The sequence below is a fragment of the Pecten maximus genome, chromosome 16, assembly GCF_902652985.1.
Source record: "Pecten maximus chromosome 16, xPecMax1.1, whole genome shotgun sequence".
In the NCBI taxonomy this organism is placed as follows: domain Eukaryota; kingdom Metazoa; phylum Mollusca; class Bivalvia; order Pectinida; family Pectinidae; genus Pecten; species Pecten maximus.
The window spans coordinates 20,321,066-20,343,623 of record NC_047030.1 but is presented as its reverse complement, the minus strand read 5'-3'; the positions used below and the strand labels follow the sequence as shown (position 1 = coordinate 20,343,623).

The following is a 22,558-nucleotide window of genomic DNA, read 5'->3' as shown; positions in this document are numbered from 1 at the left end:
ATGGGAATTAGCTAATATAGTTGTTTTATGTGTGTTGGGATTCATCCACCAGACATTTGATGGATATAACTTAAATCGGAGAAAACAATGACAAGTCCAAATTCACACACGTGTATATATATAAATACTTAATTCCATACCTGTCCTATGAGGGGTGATCATGATGGTCCGCAAAGAAAAGAGGACTTAATTGGACTATATAGATAACCTGGTGCGCATGTCAATTATATAATTATAAAGAGAATTTTTGCCCTAGTTTAGAATTTAAATGCTAGAAAAGTAAAAAAACAAATGTGAACTTTAACTGTATTGGTATCCTGGGCAAAATGTCCCTTTAAAACATTATTGTACACACGCATACATAGAAGGAACAGAAAAAAAAAGACTTTTTAAAATTCAAATGATTCTTTCATCATTCATCTTTTATATATTAACATCAAAAAAATAAATCCAACAAATTGAAGAACATATTCTGCAACTTAAAACATATTGCAACACTATATATATATATGAATATCTAGTACTACTATCACGATCTTGCACAGCCTAACGCACAATTCTCATACATTATAAATATATTATCCATGGGCATTTATATATAATTCATTTGGGTCTAGTACTATTCTGTATTCACAACATTGCACAACCTATACACCACATATCTTTGAATCAAAATCGAAAGAGTTATTTCAATTTTTTTGTTATACATATGAGATCATGATCATAAATTAATAGTAATAACAAGTATAATACACAACCTCCTAGCAATATATATAAACAGAACTGTGAATCAAAGTCATAAGAAATATTTTGAATCTTTTGTTATATTGATCATGCAGTTGATCTTATTTGAATAGGTCTATATCTGAGATCATGATTGCAAATTAAAAGTAATAACAAGTATAAAACACAAAATGTTCTGGCATATCATCATCAGTAATTGTGAAATAAAAGAGAAAATTTCACTTTCCATCACTTTTTTACAGGAAAGCATTATTGATTTTGCCAAATATACATTAACACTAGACACTACATATCGAAGTCACTTCATAGTTCACAAGATACACCCGAAATCCCTGGGAATACATAGCAAAACCTTTCACATTATGTCAGAATGTCACAATTTCTGTTTTTTCTTTTGCTGTCTACATTTAGGACAGTACCATGTTTTGGATTTGGGTAGTCTCTTTAACTTCAAGCACGCTGGATGAAACCAGTCATCACATCTATCACATCCAACCATGTCTGCATTGTCCTTCGTGGTTTTACATAAACAGAATGTTTTGTCAGCATCTTTCTGAACTATGTATCCAGTTATGTTGCCAGACTTGTTTACATTGCTGTTTTCAATCTTTCTGGTCAACAACTCTGGTAAAACCACACACTTCCAAAACTGTTCAAGACTTTCAACCATTTCGTCGATAAAGGCATCGTCCCTTCGAATACGGCTAATTACACAATCGTTGGGGCTCCATACCACAAAATCTGTGTATTGACCATCACAAGCGTACATCTGTAGCTGTACTTGTGCAAAGTACTTGTGGTTTCTCTTCACACTGAATGTGTCTGCATCCAGACAGAAAGTTTTGTCCTTTAAAGCCTCCATCAATGTTGTTTGTCTCATGTTGTATGGACATTTAATTTCCAGAAGGCCTTTCCCACAACACTCACAAAACACATGGCCATCTGGTGAAGCCCCAAGGAAAGGTTTACTGAAAGAAATACAAAATCCTGCCTTTGCCACGTTTAAGTTCACATGCTTATGAGATATGTCTTTCAAAAAGATCTCTCCTTTTGGAATAATATCTAGCTCACCGCTGTCTTCCACTTCCATCAGAAACTGATACAGTTTATAAGCATCTTCTTCATGCTGCTTTCCCCAATTCAATGAAGGTACATTTGGTGATGACGTGTTGGGAATGCATATCTTCTTCAAGAGGGAAAGTGACGGATTTGATGTTGAAGTATGCAGTACCTCCCCTGCAACTGAGGCAGTGATGCGGCCAGATCTCTGATGGTGCCAGGCTAAGGAACTTGATTGGCTCCTAGTAATGTCCTCCACCTTCTTTACTTCATCAACTGTTATTTTGAAATTTTCAATGGTTTTCTCAGATAACTGCAAAAAGTCTTCATCTGACATCATATTGTTTCTTTCATTAAACATGTTCCTCAAAGAGGGTGGTAGTTTATCTTTTACCAGTTTTGGTCCTAGTCCAACAAAAGGCCCCGCATACTCCTTGAAGGCACTAAGTCCAACTAAATTTTCCTCCAGGCTACTTAAAGACTCTAAAAATGTCTGTTGCTCTTCCTCTGTTGATGGTGTAGGTTGAGTCTTAAATTTCTTATTAGTAAGTCTATCCTTAGCTGCCTGTTTATAAAACTTAATGTCCGATATTGGTGCTGGCTGCACATCCTTGGTGAAACACTGGTTCCATAGACACGATTCATCGGTGCAGGTGGACCTTGTATATCCGAAACGGACCGCTGCTTCCATCTTGAACAACAGGGCGCCAATGTGAGAACAGGTCTCTCCGAGTCTACAAAATTTAAAAACAAAATAAACATCAAACAACAAGCTAAAAAAAATGATAAATGACATAGCCGAATCATGGAAAATAAATAATAGGCATTATGTTTCACATTTTATGGATATAATTTATCATTCAGTCTCATTTCTTCACAATTTATTGGTAAATTTTCTACACGTTTCCCTTATGGCCTTAAATATCTTCAATGTTGTTAAGTTACTGAATAATGCAATATGATCATTTTTTAACACAGTTATTTGGTCAAGAATCCTGTACGTATAAGTAGGCATGGCATATTTGCCATTTTATTAATTTTAATATACCAGATATTGAATTATTTTAATTCATTAAGACAACTCATTGAGTTTAAGTATAAACAACACTTATGTAATTTAAAAGACTTCAACTTTTTTAAAACTTGCCCTCTGATCCATCTCTAATTAGTCATAAAACAAATTTACGATGGGACGTACACAGATTACTTACCCAGCCATACAGTCGCAATGGGCAGTGATAACTGGTCCATTTCTCTTTAAAGCAACCCAAGGGTGATGAGGCTCGTCTGTCACTCTCCATGATGGTTTCACATCTGCCTTTGCAATCACATGTCCACAGGTTGTCTTTCTATGAAAAACTGTCTGCACCCATCCAGATACGAAGAACACATGGGCATCAAGGGATCTGTAGTTTTCCATAGCCTCTGATGAATATACACCTGTTAAATAAAGCAAAACAAAAATTAACAACACTAGTGATATAATTTTCTAACCATTTAAGAACCTAATGAATGTGTCATAGAGCTTGAGGCATTTTGCATATTTAAAATGAAGACCTTGAGGACCAATGAACATGTAATTATAAATTCTAAAGTATGAATATTTTTTCTATATATTATTTCTATTTCAACATATGTATGTGTTAAAAATCTTTACATGAACTTGGGTAAAATATAATTAGAAGTGTTTTGCTAATAGAAATGAAATAATGTTAAGGCCAAAGTATATATATGTTTGTGAGGGATTCAAATTCCTGTTCCATGATTTTTTGAGAGCAGGTACAAATTGAAGTTATATTTATAATTATGTAAAAGTTCAAGGAGTAGTAGTGTGCAGCCAGCTGGGATCAAACCCGTGACCCTCGGCTTACTGGTCCGCCACTCTTCCAACTGAGCTAAAGGGAAATTCCCCCTAGCCGGAAGTAGAAGGCGACCACACAACTATGTACGGTATTTACAATTAAAACCTGGCCTGCTACACTTATAAACTATATATATGCACAGTACTGGAAGTAGGAAAAACACTCAATTTTGGAGACATAAATATTGTAACTATCACATACAGTATAATCTGTATACAAATGTATTTTATTTTTTATTGCATGTGTATTGACTTTTAACATTTATTTATATACTTGGAGGGATCCCGGAGGGGCTATCAAGATTAGATAAAGTGGAAAATGGCCCAACATGTAGACTAGGAAACAACATGCATAATATTTCATTTTGACATAATAAGTAGTTGATATCTTTAAATTTATACACTGTGTCATAATATAGTTATATATGAACCGTTAAACCGACTGAATTTTATAATTATTGTGCTTGAGCTAGGTAGGCCAATGTCATTTATTAAACTGAATCCAGAAACCAATGTGTCAATTATTTAACTTTGTACCGGTGCTTTGATTCATATTGCTGCCGGCGTGCTATATTTATTCACCTGTGGAAGGTGTAGTGTCACGGTTCGTGTGTCACTGTTTGCTTTGTGTGCCAAAAATAGAATTCATACCTTCCAAAATAAACATGTTAAAACAGAGGAAATAACTACTAATACAGCCTTATTCGCGTGTCCTTTTGTTAAGCAGGTGCCCCAGGGTATATCTGTGATTATATATTGACTATTTATTAGCAGTGGTTAAATACTCACGAGGAAATTTGATGAGGTAACTGTAAACATCGTTGTACTGTAATGGCGGCCATTGCTTCGGGTCATTGATCCAGGTGTCAGCGGGGACCTTGTAGGGGCAGATATCTTCACCAATAATATGCAATTTTTCAATATACCGTCCCTTAGCATCTGGGGGTAACTCTTCTTGATATCCGAACGACATGATTAAGAAATATCATAGCTTGACTCAAAAATATGGCAGATGAAAATGGGACGTACGTAATTTAGCAACAATTTCCCCAGCTTACCCCCAAACAAATATGGCGGATTTGTTGCGAAGAATTGTCACGTGACTGTGACGTCATGCCGACATCGAGAATACTGGCTAAATCCTTATGTAACAACATTCTGCCCGCAGGTCAAAAAGCCGTAGGGGTCCGATGGGGGTCACTGCGATACAGGTATACTCGCTATTGTAATCAAAATATGTGATTGGCAGATGTTAACAGCAGGTGAAAACATTTCTATAACGGTAACTACACTGTACACGACCGGTATTTGTCCTGTGTATAGAGGATTTATCTATATCACATTGATTAACTCCAATCATGATTTGTAAATGACGCGATTTTAACCACGTGGTCTCCATGCACAGTTTTATTTGGAGACTATATAACACATGGAAATGTGTAACATGAGGAACATTAACATTGTATCATAAGTACATATATATGAATATTCATAGGATTATTTTACATACACGTAATCAAAGAAGAGATATTTTTTTAGAAAAAAAAAAGACAAACCATTTAGAACTTCGTTTATAATTATGACCTTTTAACAGACCTTTTAGTTTAGTTTTATTTGGATTTGAGCGGTAATAATTTAGAATAGTACAGATAATGATACTCATCTCCTACATTTTCTGAAGACAGGGTTCATATCTTCTCCTGAAAATCTTTGTTACCTACCAGTTTCAATGGAAAATTTCAATTACATGTACGTACACTGTGTATCTAATACAATTACAGTTAATCTAATTTCAGGCTTCATCGGACATAAAATGGACAATGGTCAATAGCTCGGTGAAGGACGAAATACTTCAAATTGTTTGGGTGTTGGGTCTTGATAATAATGGTGACTTTCGCATAGTCAGTACGTATTTTTTTTAATTCCGAAATAAAAAGGACCGGAAATATTCCCATCTTGTCGATATAATTGATTAAAATATGTTTAAAATGTGTTTTTGTAGACGTTTTCATCACATACACATGATAGATGACACCAATGTATTGTTTTTCTCACAATAAAGAAAGAATATTGGACTACACACAGAATCATTCTGTGGTCTATATAGTTTAAACTGTATTTTATTTGACAATTTCCGTTTAACAGTATACATGTGTATATACAATATAAGATATACATACATACATGTACATACATACTATAATGTTCTGTCTTGTAATCAAAGTGAAATCTTGTGACGATTTTTTTCTGAGAAGATAGTAATTAAATGATTAGCTACTATAGTTGGGAAACTATTAGCACTGATTTCGATATCTACCGGTAATATGTATGTAAGTGTATGTCCGTGATATAATTATCCATGCAAGAGATGTCCCCGATGGACACATAAATAATGATAGTAATAAAAACACAATATTTTTAGGCCGTGTATTTAAAACTACGAAATGTTCAAATAATTGTAAAGTTTATGAAACTTACTACAGAAATTCAACGATAATGTTCTCAAACAGACATGTTGCTAGCTAAATACTTCAAATGTCTATGTGAAAATAAGTCGAGATCAAAATAACGAGCCCCTTATATGTGGCCTCTCCGAGGTCATGCACAAAACGCCATCTATACAAAGGTCAGCTAAATCAGAATTGTAATAATGCTGCCTTGGACATGCGGCTCATTGTCCACTATTAAAATGGTTACAGGATTGAGCACATTTCCGTGTTCCTCATATCCCACTCGAGATGCACAAAAATTCTGACCAAGATCCGACCGTCCTAGGTACTCTAGAAATGATCACAAAACCGCCTTTTGACCCGTCTCCAAGTTCCGTAAGAATGAAATAATGCTACTGCTGACACTTGGTTCATTGTCCACCATTAACCAAAAAGATTACATTTTCGTTTTTCCAAAGAAGACAGTCACAAGTTAGTAGTCACAGGATACATTTACAATGTATTGACTCAGCTCCTAACACTAAATGACGACTATATCCAATATTACTGGATTTATGAGAGTGTTCTTGCACATGCATGAAAATAGTCTATTTGAACTTTAATAATTACAATATTTCCCTACAAATAGTTTTTATCAAAATGGGCTGAAATCAAGTACACTGTCATACAGTTCATCATTGTAGATATTATTCAACTTATAACAACGATTGCATTTGCAATACATTACACATATGAATTTGTATCTCATGGTAATTAAAGTATAATTAATCGACATCGGGCTGTTGAAAGTCTACCGTCATTACTGATTGAGCGGGTCCTATTCAATTCCGCTCGAGCGGGTCCGCTACAAGTCCGCTCGAGCGGGTCCGCTACAAGTCCGCTCGAGCGGGCCCGCTACAAGCCCGCCCGGCGAGCGGGTCCGATACTAGTCCGCTCAAGCCCGCTACAAAACCGCTCAAGCCCGCTGCGAACCCGCTCAAGCCCGCGCCCGAACCTGCTGCCAATCCGCTCGAAGCCCGCTCAAACCCCGCTCAAATCCCGCTGCAAACCCGCGCAAATTCTGAGCGGAGGACTGCGCGGGTCAACGCTCTGTGAGCGTTTGAGTACCAAATCACCCTCCTCGTACTGTATAAGGTCTCGGAACTGCATCACGGACAATGCCCAGTCAAGTCTAGAGTCTGTACCATCAATGAATATTTAACGGATTGGGTGTGTTCTGTAAGTTTGTACTTTTTTCCAATTTGTTCGAATGTGATTCGTCCAATAACAAAAGGGACCACACCATAAGTTATATAAAAAAACAATTTATTGATGGTTTAGGAAGAAATGTGTTTATAAAATATAGATGCAACAAGGAGAAAGAGCCAGACTGATTTGATTTATAAGAGTACATATTGCCTAAGCCTTCTCAATACTTCGGGGAAAATAGCATACCTGGGCGAGATTGGTGTTGTATTGTAAGATTTATATAGAGTGATGCACAACATTCCCAGGACAAGCAGACCTTGGGAAATCAAAAACGTTTTCGTACACTTTTTCATCTGTCGAATAACTTAAGTGAATTTTATGTTATGGCGTTATCCCTCCGTATTTTTGTCCAAAGTCTTCCTCTCTTGGTTCTCAACGACTGCATTATCATGTCGTGAAGCTTCAGTAAGAGAGACAGGATTTTGACCTTTCATTTTGACACAATATATGCAAGTTTTATTATCATGACACGTGATTTCGCTTTTAGCTTTGTCTTGTTTAGTTTTCTGTTTCCAAATTTCATACATTTTGGTACGAATACATAGGTTTCTTTGTCATGCTATGGCCGAAAGGAGCATCCAACGACCTAGGGACTTATTGTAGACTGAATACGTAATACACATTAATTATATTGGTTGTTGACATGAGCTGGGCTAAGCTGTGATGAGGTATGTAGATATGGACGATGGACGGACGATTTCTGACATGGTTGTCGTTAGATATAGGGCTACCGGAGAGTATACTCCAACAATGTTAGAGGTTTTACACGGCGAGATACTTTTGACAGGCGCCGTCGGCAAAATCATATCCGATAGAAAAAGAGCCGACCAGCGCGCGGCCGCTTATATGTTATAGGAGTACCGGAGAGTAGTGTATACGTAGGCAGGGTATATATAGGCTGGTCATTCATGCCAAGTCCTGTGATTGCGTCCCTCAAAAACCACCTGTTAACGTGTACAGTTTTAGATGTATATATAACTTTTATATAAATGAAAATTGTATGCAATAGGTTACGTCAATAAATGCATTGTGATATTGAACTACATAGGTACACAGGCAAAATGTAATGAGGTAAATTTGACCTGAAAATGAGGTTAATTTCACATGATGAAAATTTCATGTTAATGTAAAATTTCAGGTCAATTTGACCCGAAAAATCTTCATATGATTTCAGATGAATTTTCATGTCAATTTACGGTATTTTCAGGTCAAGTTGACCTGTTGACCTGAAAAAAACAACTTCAAGATGAAACTTAATTCGATGTCAATTTGAGGTAAACTTTAAGTGAAGTTCAGGTGGTCAATGTTCTGAATTTGACCTGAATTGACATGAAGACATTTTGAGTACTAGACCTGCTGGATGACTTCTACATGTAGCGTTTGGATGGGACAAACTTATTAATGATTAATTGTATACTTTTTATCTTGTATTAACGAGACATACCTGGAAATGACAAGCCTTTAAATTCAATAAAATGTGTGTAATACTGTTTATTTTTGTTTGTGTTTTGCAAACTTTTGTGAAAGTATCACTTATTTGCATATACAATGTAAATATAAATGACTGAAAACTATGCCATACCGTTCTGGTGAAATGGAATCTATTGTTTTTTGGGATGGAAACATATAAGTAAACCAGTGGAATGGATGTAAAAATGAAAATTATATTTTACAACAATTACGGAACAAGTTATATTAATCACGTTTGTTGGCACGGATTGAAGGAAACCCGGTGAAAACCCGCGTGGTCGGGCAGGTGACCCCATACCTTTTCACGTCAGTTCGGGGAAACGAACCCAGGCCGTACGCGTCTAGGCGAAAAGCAACTTTGTTACCACTGTGCCTCTCGACCACCCTGAATTAGAAGAACCGTGATGTTACTTACACGTATGGCTGTACAGTAACACGGACGCATGGAAAAATATTAAAAAAAAAATAGCCATAGCTCTGTACACCGACAAGGGGAAAAGGTCATTAGGGCCTGTAAAAAGGTTATCGAAAGAGTTTTCATAAAGAAAGTAACATTAAACAAACGAGGAATGGCGGATATTAGGATATTTAGGGTTCGTATTAAATTGGCTTTTAGTGTTATAGCGTCTAACACGGGCGGTTTACCGCTCAGAGGGATTATTTCCAATTTCTGGAACGTATCATTCATGCTTTCGGAACATATTAAGTTTCGTAATTGATTCGACATTCAAGGGCTTGTTCATAACATTTTTTTCACAATATCATGATTTCAAGAACAGTCAAGATAAGTGTTACGTCATCCATAGTTTTATGGTTCGTCTTTAAAGGTTTAGTGATTTTGGTTTGATGGCGTGATTGTTCATCGCTTGTGCATTACGTACGAAGAGGAGCGAATACAAATATGATATTATAACGCTTCAGACGGCCAACGGAGTGTTAACACGAGGTACATGTATATCGTTGCTACCCGCTTTTTAGATTCCGTCTACATGATACTAGCTATTTGGTTCCGTCTACAGTAAAAGTTTATTTACCGCGTGTAACGGATTCCGTCGCGCCATTTTCAGCACACCGTCAGCAGAATTTGGGTAAATATTAGGTAAGTATTAACTGTTTCAAACAGATATATTTCATCAGTATCCCCTTTTTAGATGTTTGTTTTATGGATATCTAACAGTTTGAGTACGCAATGTTGGTTAGTTAGGACGAAAACTTGGTTTATATTACAGAAGTAACTGTTATGTACGTAAAACCAAAGTAAGGCCATTTTTCAACATATTTTTCCGAGATAAATTAAATGCATTAGTAGTAGCGAGCAGCGACGATATACCCCGTGATTAATATTGTAACTGGAGTTATCTCTCTTCCTTCAAAAAGATTTCAACATCGCCACATGTCGCTGTAGAGTCACGACTCGCTGTGGGGTACCTAACATGTCTGGGAGTTAACAGAATGTGCCAGCATATTCTTCTCAAAATCGTCGACACAAGTTCATTAATAACAATCAAATGATTCAGTCTTGTTTGCGTTCAGTCCTGCCAACAAAACGAATGTCATGTATATAAATATGATTCCTTTCTTGTACTGATTAGACGAGAAAACATTCGCGGCGAATCACGCCTCGATGCCGAGTTAACCTTTCACCAAACTTTGCGACGAATTCACAGTTGTTTATTAACTAAACATCAGCAGATAAACTTAATATAAAATTTGACTATATCTTATTTATACTTAATTTGTACTTGTCTCAGTCGAAGTGTATTTAATTATTTTTGTAGCTTAAAGTGCACACCCCCTTTTTGTGATCGTCTTTGTCCGTGATCTTAAAAAAGAACCGATATGTTAACGAATACTCGGCAGTATATGCAACGCAATCCTATTGTCTCCCGACTCCCGTTTGGGTACTTATAAGGACCACTATTTGTATTCCAAAGCAATTCGGAATATTAGCTGGCAGGACCGTCTTTGTAGTTTTTTTTGGATAGGGTTTGGTAAATATCACAACTAGTGTATATATTGTAGGTTTTTGCATTTTTTGTTTTTATATACACTGGACCACAGGTGCCTGACTCGTTTTATAAAATAATAACATATAAGAGTACATATAAATGAAAACATGTACTCTTATATGTTAGTATTTCCTAAAACGAGTCTGGCACCTGTGACTGGACATGTAATACACAAAATGAACTGTAGCATCACGTGATTAACTGAACCGGAAGTTTAACCTCTGTAATCAGGACCTGGTAATTACACACTATTTCTCATTGATTAAATGCCTAGTACTTCTGAAATCTAAAAACACTGTTTACTGGCGGAGCTAAAACCACATTTCCTTGGAGGCCATTCGATACCCTTACAACAATTAAGAAAATGAATATTGACTGCTGTGGGCTCAGATTTTTGATATGGTATCGAGTTCGTTGCCTTAGGTATTAATCTCGCCACATCTCTGGGATATTTGTCTCTCAGTAATCTGTAGCTGGTTTTGTAAATATAACCGGCTTTCTCCTCGTACATGTCTTTAACTCAGTGTTGATATTTTTTCTAATATTCTAAATCTCACCGGATCTCTGATCCAGACTTATCGGCATTACCAAGGTCTGGAAAGTCTTTTGATATGACCATTGAAACCAAATGCCTCTATCTCTGACAAGATATACATATACAACAATCACACGATCCCTAGGGAACGCCTGAGGTCACTTGGATGCAGCTTGGTTTTTCACTTTTGGAAAAAGAAAAACATCCTGGTCCGAAATTCACGCACGTACATATGTACGCACTTACAAATTTAACAAACAAATTATATCAATGATTACTGAATAGGTTTTAACCAGAGACATATGTCTGTGATCTTAACGTGGCTTAAATAAAGAAACTTATTATACTTTGTTTCTCTTAACTCTGTGTTGAGTGTCCGACAGCAGTAGGCGTTCATAATATAAATAATGATGCTAAGTTTGCAATCAAGATCAGCTCTAGGCGGGTAAATATCGTAGAATGGGAGGCAGGAATGCTACTATTGGGAATTTGGGAATTTCACATACATGTAATTACTTTCATCATACTAGTGGGGTGACACCTGAAGCGGATGTCACAGAAAGAAATGAAGCAAAACGTTATCACTAGCCCTCCATCTCTGGGTTGCGAGTTCGAAATCCACGTGGGGCAGTTGCCTGGTACTGACCGTAGGTCGGTGGTTTTTCTCCGGGTACTCCAGCTTTCCCCTACAACCAAAACCAGGCACGTCTTTAAATGACCCCGGCTTTTAATAGGACGTTAAACAAAAATAAGTAAAACTGTGTTGTTGCCATTAAGTTGAATTTGCTGTCCGATATAATCCTATTTCATTGAAATCAGACAATATCTAAATTTAGACCAATTAGAGGCCAGGAAATGGCGACCATTTCGGTGAAAAGTGAAAATGAAGTTAACAGAGGGACCAGTGTCCGATGATGTACCTAATAGTAAATTTCATTGCATTCGGACAATATCTAAATTTGGACAAATATCCTCGAAAATTAGGGATTAAATTGTTTAGATAGGAATATCCAGGATTTAATGGGAATTCACTCACCCTAATATTATTTGGAGTCCATCTGTTCAACGGTGCTAAACGGAAGGAAACGCCCGGTCTTATATCATCAAAACAGTCGGTCTATTTATAGGAAAATACCCCAATGGAGTGGAAAAATACTGAGAAGGTCGAAAAATTGGCTATTTTCACAACAATCTTGTGACTAAACAGACCGTTTTCTTCAGGAAACATTTATCTATTTATCTTTGCATTGTATTTATCTCTTGGCTTTTTTTTTAATTTTGAGGGCGATTTAAACAGAACCTCTCGCTCAAAATGACGATTTTTGCATGTTTAACCCAAAATATCTAGTAAAAACGAATTTCCACAGGGATACCAGATACACCCAGGACAGATCGAGCCGAGTTTTACAATGGCTAAAAGTATCAGCAAAATTGTATGTGCCGATTTTTCTGTCTTAAAATCGCTATATATTATATCCGACAAAATAGGCGAATATTAGCTCGTATTATCATTACGTTCCGTAAGGAACGATAACTCTAACGAGTTATCGCCCCTCACTACACTTCATTCTTTATATCGATCTATCTAACAGTTAAATTAAGAGCTTGATAATGTTCACATTAATACCAAAATCTAGTTAGAGATAGAGACACTTAGTTTCAATTGCCATATCAAAAGACCTTGCAAAGGAATGCAATGATGGCGTTACATAACTTTGAAATGAGGTTTAGTGTACTTATGTAAAGTTGATAAGAAAGGTGACAATAATGAAGTTCAGGAAATGACTACGTAAAATCATTTGAAAGACTCAAAAAAGAGAAAAATAAGGAATAAAAATAAAATTTTGAAATTTATGAGCATTATAATCCGTAAATATTAGAAAAGTGCCCTCGTCTCTCCTTAAGTATGGAAGAGGAAGCACCATGTAAAGAGAAGAGTAGTGCATGTTCGCAACAATAATAAGCCTGGAGTGCCATACCGTTTTACTTGTTGATCTGCTATTGTGCGTGAACAAGATTTTTCAGCGTAAACCATTGCACTCACCGATTAACGCGAGGAGAACGGAATGTTTATTAGAGGTTTCTCCTTTGTAATATCGACTATCAACAGATGTGGATTTATAATGGCGAACCTTATGAATGCCTCAAACACTTGTTTTATATCTGGATTGCATGCAATGAAAAATTACATTAGAGATGAACTCTGGAAATCTGTTGTCATGCGAGCGCATTATCATGTGCAGTAATCTATCATTGGCTATTGCAAGGTCCATAACACAAGAGCATAGTGACAGGGAAACGCACCGTTAGATTTAATCCATAAAAGCAGTGTTAACTATGAACACGAATAGATTAGAATTGCATGCATTTTTATTGCGTTTCGAAGGGTTCAACGTCCTTGCAACAGCCAGAGTAAAATGAAAGAAACAAAGAGAAAAAGGAAAAACCGGAAAGAATGGTAAGATACAGAAACTCATGTGTTGCAATAAGGACAGCAAATCTATTTGTCTTCATCTTTATGAACCCTAAATACAGGACACAGAAGAAAACCTCGATTCTCTCATTGGGACCTTTTAAAAGTAAAAGGACATAAGAGCAGAAAAGGAAAGGATATCCTGCTTCATCAGTGTAGTCAAGGTCAAGTCTAGGTCAAGTCTAGCCCGAGTTTCCTCTGGCTTTAACACCATGTCTGATGTAGGCATACAAGTATTTTGTAGCCATCCATCTGTCCTACCCTCAGCTGTAACTACTTGGAATAATATTGCTGTAGGAACTCGTTATAAGCCTTCCTTTTATCGGGACTACACCGAACATGGTTTTAGGTCCAGAGAAAACTCGGGCTAGGTCAAATCTAGGTCAAATCCGGGTACTTTTGGTAAATAAAGAAAAAAAAAATAACAAAGGACGACCAACTTACACGCAGCTTTCGCCCTTTCCGAGCTCTTCAGGTCACGTTTATTTTCAAATGACAACTCAATGACTCATTTCCAAATATATTTTCAAATCATTAAAGTGTTAGGGTTAATGAAGGGGTTAACAAGGAAACTCGTCAAAACTAGATTTTTTTCCTTTAAAATATTAACACAGATAAAGGCATCATATTTAATGAATTAATGAATTATTTAGCTTCAAAAACAGTGTTAGTTATTAGATTGTTTTGTTCACAGATTGTGATTTTGTAATGATCATTCTCGGCTGAGGATCAAGGTCGATTTCTATCCCATTCATTATCTTGTTCAACAAGTTATTTTATTCTTCATTTATTGTATTATTTATGGGCTAAGGGTAACAGAAAACTATGTGTCCTCATTTATAAATCAACAGATGTAAAATGTCCACTAAATAAACTAAAACTAAACTAAAAATGCATATTGGAAATAATCATAATAAATTAAAAAAAACCAACCTTAACATTAAATGCAATATTGTACAGAACGGGCTTCATGTATGGCGGTACGTAAAAACAATGGTCTTGGATTTTTATTATTCTAGCGGAAAAAAGGAAACGCAAGTTTATTTTCGATACATATTATTTCACATGATTCTTGAATGATGTGTTCATGTTGTTGGTTTCTCGATTTTTGCATCATATATTTTGATGATTTTTGTTGTCCTATCCTCAATACTCAGAGCTTGTTGCCTTTTCTGCCTTATAATTTTGAACGTGTTTTTATTCATTATAATTTCATGAAAAGTGCATTAATTAGTATCTGCTAGCAACATATTTTGTATTTAAACGCTCCAGGAAAAATATCCCCATTTCGATCAAATGCTGTTATAGACTCTTTATGTGAAATTGCGAAGGAAACATTGAATATCCATTATCTATTTCTCCGAAATGCTTATTCACTACAATACTGTGATGCATATCGCTATCTTTTCCTTGAAATGTATGGTGAAATTGATTATCATTTCTAAAGCAGAGCCAGATCAAAGTCTCTGAGATGATATGACATTCACAACGAAAACACTGATGGCCGACTTTTAGGTGGTCAGATATACTAAAACCTAGATTTTCAGTGACAAGAACAAATCAAAAAAATAAAAATACTTCTAAAATTTGCAATAAAATAAATTTTGGCCTATTTAAATGGTTCAGTCGTTGAGGGCAAACAAAATTTTAATTTTGGCTTTGTGTTGTTGGTTTATCTTGCGATACACACCTTGGGTTTGGTGGGACATGAAAGTCCTGTCCTAAAGCCGGGATTCTTCAAACTTACGTAACCTTGACTCCAAATAGACTTCCCTGCAATCAAGATACATGAACTCACAAGGTGACCCATTCGAGTCTCAACTAGATCTGGCCATTCCTTCACAAGTATTTAACCCAAGACACTAACAATCACCCAATAGAAGATTTACAAGTAATAACAGCCTGACACATGGTGGTCCATTGGATTACTAGGCCCGGACCATACAGGCCTGGCACCCAATCATGATGCTGTATTGCTTAACTTGTACTAGATTCATGTCTGCATATTGAGTTAAACCTTGTCAAGGAAGGGACGGAACGAACTGAGAAATGAATGAACCATCTGAGATTCCAAATATCTCCATTGCAAGGTCATCTGTCCAGAGCTAGATCACGCTCGCTTTAAAACCCCGACCCAGCGAATGTCCTGACGTTAGACATTCTCCTGCAAATAACATTCTCAATTTTTTTATCAAAAAAAAAAATTAAAAAAAAACAACAAAAAAAACAAAAAAAAAAAAAAAAAAACAGGAGGGATATGGGCGTTATCCATCTCCACCTTTAAGACAATTATTGAAATCTACAGGAGATCTCCGTATATGTTAAAGGTTCAATTTGATTTAACCATATTTTATTTGTAATTTACAATCTATTACAAAGGGATTGGGCACAAGTTTTCCAACTTATATTAAGCCCTCTCCCGATACAATTTTACATTGAGAGAAAATTTACATGATGGCAGTTTTATTTACATATTTACAATCTAATTTTATAAGAAATAGAGAGAGAGAGAGAGAGAGAGAGAGAGAGAGAGAGAGAGAGAGAGAGAGAGAGAGAGAGAGAGAGAGACAGAAGGGGAGGGAGACGGAGAGAGTGACGGAGAGAAAGGGGAAGAGAGGGGGAGTGGGAGGTGGGAAGAAGAGAGAGAGAGACAGAGAGAGATTTTATAAGATATTGATACAAATAATCTTATATATTTGGGATATACATGTATATCTAAATACTTAATAAAAACAAATAGTTTTGTGGTAGACCTTAGCGGACTCGGGCAACAATCACTTTGGTACACAATTCGACTTTCCTTTCGTTCAAACTTGTCTAATGTCTATGATAATCCATGCCAGTGGTGTCTTCCTCCTTTTCTTTTCCGGTCCATCATTTATAACATTTCACACACACCCGAATGTCACCCGAGTCCGCAAAGACAAAAATACAATGTACATTAATTTCCAATAAAGATATTATTAAAATCTATTTGTATTTTTAATAAATAGTTGGGTTGATTGGCATATAGTTACATTTTCGAGAGACTATAGCCAACATACCCAACCATAAGAGTAACACAGGGAAAAGTAGTAACGTGACCCTGTGGTCAGGATCAGCTGAGGGTAGTCAGATCAGATCTGCAGATCTAGACCAGTCAATTGTAAACAAAGATGCACTGTACATGAGAAGTACAAATATTCTTAATAGAAAAATTCAGCGGATACGTAATTATATGACTATGGTTGAGAAGATCAATTATTTATATGATCATATCTGTAAACTGTAAAACGAAAGTAGGTCTAGCCAAACTACATGTACTAGGTGAAGCAAATACTGCTAGTGTATTTTCGCAATAACTATTCATTTTACTTGATACTATAGCAATAAACAAAATCAGTGTTACCTTCCGTTGTATTTTAGCACATTGGTGTCTCAAAAAATGAGAAAATAAGCCGGTATAACGTTCAATGATTTCTGTTTTTATTATCGCATGTTTTCCGGGTCACGTTCTATTAGCATGTGGGCTTCCGGTTACGTCATCAAATTCATTTCCCGCGAATTTATTGGGAAATCTATCTTAAAACTTACAATGAAATGAAGTGAAAGAAATAAAAAAAATGTCTAAATAAAAATATTGTGATCAGTATTTAGTGCAACATTAAATTTTTACTGTAAAAAATTGCTACGATTTGCTTACCTAAGCATAAGTAATTAAAATCAAATTATTTTAAAATCCATATTTCGTTTCTATTATAATCTTAAAATTTGCATCACAAGATCGTTTAGAAGCTTTGCAGTGCTGACTCTTTCAAACGCACAGATGCTTTGATTTGAGCAAAGATGGCGACCTGAAGCTGTGAGGCGGTTTGGATTGGAATTAAATTGCGTATATTTCGGCAAGTAAACATCGTACAATGTCCCCGTATGGTCAGATCATCTAATTTTGTCATTATGTATTCAGAACAGTTGTTGTTTAGTCGCTACGGTCATTAACATAAAAATTCGGATTATTATATAAATACTTATTTAATTACAAGCTAACCGGTAATAAGTATTGATATAGTAAAGTATTTAAACGGTAAAAATTGTAATCCAGACGATTCTGCCGTTGATACATTTATTATGAGGTGTTCACAAAAGGATACGATATTAACGTGGCCCTGTGGTCAGGGTCAGCTGTGGGAGTCAGATCAGACCTGCAGACCAGTCAATTTTAAACAAAGATGCACCCTGTACATGAGAAGTACAAATATACTTGATACAAATATCCCGCAATTAAGTAATTAGATCGACTATGGTTCAGAATATGAATTATTTTATGACCATATCCGTAAACTGTAAAACGAAAGTAGGTCTAGCCTACTCCAATAATATTAGAGGTTTACACGACAGGAAACTTTTGACAGGCTGTCATGTAACCTCTAATCACCACCGCACATAAAACCTGTACTCCAACAATGTTAGAGGTTTTACACGGCGAGATACTTTTGACAGGCGCCGTGTAACCTCTAACTGCCCATAGCTGATTTTCCCGATGCTGACGATGAAATTTTCAAAGTTCGTATATTGAAAAAATATAGCGTGTCAACTTACATTTAAATGATCCACAGGGTCCAATATATATTTCTTTCCATAATCGAATGATTAAATGAGAATAATTTCGTAAAAAAACACAAATTATGAAGTTTTCTTCTTCCGAAGCGGAGCAGAGCTCAAGCAGACAATACTGTCGGTAGTGATAGTAGAAATACCACGTGATTTGCCGGTTAATACAAAAATGGATTACAACCTCTGTCCTACAAGCGGAATACAACAAAGTCCGTATCATTTCGTTCCGTTTGAAATAACGACACCTATTTTGTATCAACCTTTAGGCAGCCATTTTTAAAAACGACTAGAAAAGTGCTACAACGACATGGGCATGTATTTTGTGTGTTATACACCGTATTATACTATATATTTGTGTCTGTGACATATATATGGGATAAATATTGCATAAATGATACGTAGACATCGTTGTAATGACCTGTCAACCTCTTAAGAGTTTTTTTCAAGCATATTTAGTTCCGCCCGGATTTCGGGCGGAAACTGCATCAAAGAATTAGTGCTTCGGAAATAAGAGGTCGCAGTCGGCAAAATATTATCCGATAGAAAAAGAGCCGACCAGCGGCCTCTTATGTTATAGGAGTAATAAAACCTGTTGCTGTGACCCACCTAATTAAAGTCGTTTAAAAGTTATCTTTACTCACATTTCATATGATCTGACCTACCTTATTCTATTTATCTATCATAAATACACAAAGTCACACAACGTGTGTCCATATCTATATCCAAGATCAGTGATTATTAGCCTCTTTTGTCGTTTAAGCGTAGGTCCCATTTGTATATACCGCCATACTTGTTTTGATTGTGACCTCTCGAGGTTATTTCCGGTTTATCCAAATATGGAGTTGAAATAGACAAAACAAACGAAACGCTGTGAAAATATTACGCTACGTTTTCCGTTTTATTTGCATTCCGTATTTTATAATAACCGCAACAGCAAAGTTGTTTTAGTGACCCAATATTTAACACAGTAGGTTGCAAGTGAATTATTGTGGATATAATTATATTTAAGAGGTGTCCATCAACAGTTTGTGCATAAATGGATTGATACTTCATCAACAAGTAAGCGTACACATATTTGTTAACATGAATTATCGTTTTAGATGGTTTATGACACTTTTTCGTCGCGCCCTAGAATCAGGGCGCTGGCAGCTACAAGAAAAACAAGCTGAGGGGATATGAGGTCGCAATATCCACCAATGTAATCAGGTGGAATAAGAACTCATATACGTATAGGATTAGGTCTAGCCCAACTAGGCTACATAGGTTACGATACGATAGCTATGAATTAAATCTGTGTTACTTTCCGTTGTATTTTAGCACATTGGTGTCTCAAAAATAGCGAAAATAATCCGGGAATGTTCAATGATCTTCTGTTTTTTGTATCGTTGTGCTTTCCGTGTCACGTTCTAATAACCGACGCCACGAAATATCATACAGCTAATGGACCGAAGTGGTATCCACTCCAAACCTCCATTTATCGACTATAGATGCCTGATTCTGTAGACTAACGGTTACGTCATCAAATGCATTTCCCGCGAAATTATTGGGAAATCTAAATCAATTCTTAAAATGGTATGAAGAGAAAGATATAGAAAATGTCTAAATAAAAACATTGTGATCAGTATTGAGTACAACGTTAGAGTGCATTGTAAATAATTGCTACGATTCGCTAACCTAATGCATAAGTAATTTAAATCAAATTATTTTAAAATCCATATTTCGTTTCTATTATAATCCTAAAATTTGTAACACAAGATCATTTAGAAGCTTTGCAGTACTGAATCTTTCAAACGCACAGATGTTTTGATATGAGCAAAGATGGCGACCCGAAGCTGTGAGGCGGTTTGGATTGGAATTAAAATGCGTATATTTCGGCAAGTAAACATCGTACAATGTCCCCGTGTGGTCAGATCATCTAATTTTGTCATAATGTATTCAGAACAGTTGTTGTTTGGTCGCTACGGTCATTAACATAAAAATTCGGATTATTATATAAACACTTATTTAATTTTTTTTTTTTTTTTTTTTGCAATATAACATAGAAATATAGCAAAAATAAAGCAAAACTTAAACACAGATTATGAGGTTGACAGACAATAGAGATGTACTGGTCGGAAAAGTCTGTTTGTGTTCATGACGGGTAGTATTTTTTCTCTAATTCAAGGACCATTTCGGCTGAGTGTACCAGGACTTTTGGGGAGTCCTTTTGCTGTTTATAAAAAATACGTCCATCCGCTGTCCACAATGAAAAAATATGGCGGTCTTTTCTCAATTTATTTAGCCGACTAACAAGACTTTGACGGAATTTTGTCAGGCTTTCCGTCACGAATATTTTGTCTCTGTGATCTTTCAGTGACTTTTTGTTGCTGAAAATGCGTTGACGATACGCGTATCGTACAAATCGAGCAATGACGGTGGTTTTACCCTGTTTAACCCCACCGAGGACGTGGGTGCGAGATAGGGCGTCCCGCGGCAGATCCACCCCGATTTCACTGGCAATCTGAGTAACTATTTGGTGAGTATCTAGGTTCGACACGTTTCCATCAGGAACAGGGACGTTATGGAATTTCAGGGCCGTACGTCTGGAGTACTGTTGCTGCTCCTCAAGGGAGGCTTCAGCTTCCTGTAGACGAATATGCAGGGTCTTTATATCAGTTTCCTGTTGTTTTATAACACCAACAAGTGGATGTACGGCCATTTTGACATGCTGATCAACTGTTTCCTTGATAAAATTAGAGTCTCGGAGAGTACTGTCAACAGTGCGTTTCACTAATGGTACCAGTTTTTTTCAGTAAGCATATTGTCAATCATATCTGAAACCGTTGAAGCAATAATTGGCGCCATTTTGTCAGCAAGAGTTTTAAGGAAAGTGTCCGAACTAAGTTTACTTTCAATCTTAGTGGCGATAGACTCGTCGTTTTCACCAGATATATTGGATTTAATAGTACTAAATGGGGGAGTACTAGAAATCTCAGTTGTTGAGGTAAAAGGTGTGGCACTCAAGTACTGTGAAAGATCAGATGACGTTGGCGAATTCATTGCGGGGCGCTTTCTGTCGTACAGATCAAGAGGTGAGACGGGACTGCAGAGCGTCTTACGTTTTAGAATGTTTTCAACACTAACTGGCGAGGAATAAATGAGTGCTTGTTCGGCAGTTATAATGTCACTCTGAGCTGTGGAGTGAGGGGTTTGCACAGTGGCCATACAAGTTTATCAGGTGTCAATCTATATATAGCTCAATGTCTTACACATGTATACCTGAGTACATGTAACGCAGATATATTGTGTCCAAATATATTAAAATATAGCGAGTTCCATAGTTTAAATTTCACACAATTTGAAAGGTATATGTGATGTGCACTCACCAACCAAAAATGTTCCACCTTAGTTCATTAGAAAACACATATTTAGAAAAAATTCTTCTCTACACACACGGTCGCTGCTACACACTCAGGCCATCACCACACATAAAGGTACAAGATATACACAAAGGACCATAACCTTTGCAAAAATAGTCAAAACAAAATTCTTTTTAATGAATTACAACTCCGAACAAAAATTGAATACTGAAATTAACAAAGGGCAATAACTTTTGCAAACAGTCCAATCAAAATTCTTTTCGGTATCATGATGTAATGCATACCAAGTTTTAAAGAGATCAGTCGAAAAATGTAGGATATCTCCAGACAGAAATCAAATACTGAAAAAGTTAATAACTTTTGCAAAAATAACACAACTTACAATGTATATATATTGTCAATATGCATCTTTCTCGGTACAAGTGTACTGAAGCACCTTAAGACGAATTCCTATTTTTTTTCTCTCCAAAAGTAACGGGAATGCTTACAGTATGTCAAAACCCGTTACAATAATAAGTATTTAATTATATGATTTATCTATTCTTTATTTCAAGGAGTTTATTTTTTACTTTATAATGTAAAAAAAGTCAATTCGAAGAGTCAAACATTGCTGCAATTAATTAGTCCGTGCTCTTTTATCATTTGGTTAATTTTACTAAACACCCACTACTCTTATAACCAGAAGCAGACGCCTGTACGTTCGCTTTGAAACCGGAAGTGTTGGAAGGGAAATAACTCGCGGTGTTATGACGTCATA

General features: G+C 36.2%; 1 protein-coding gene across 1 annotated transcript; it reads right to left on the bottom strand.

Annotated features, from left to right (window-relative positions):
* Positions 1-386: 386 nt before the first annotated feature.
* Positions 387-4,771, bottom strand: LOC117314631. The gene is made up of 3 exons (XM_033868711.1): positions 4,454-4,771; positions 3,015-3,243; positions 387-2,537 (listed from the first exon to the last, which is right to left on the bottom strand). Exons 1-3 carry the CDS (start codon positions 4,635-4,637, stop codon positions 1,118-1,120), a joined length of 1,833 nt encoding a protein of 610 aa, XP_033724602.1. The 5' UTR covers positions 4,638-4,771; the 3' UTR covers positions 387-1,117.
* Positions 4,772-22,558: the final 17,787 nt, after the last annotated feature.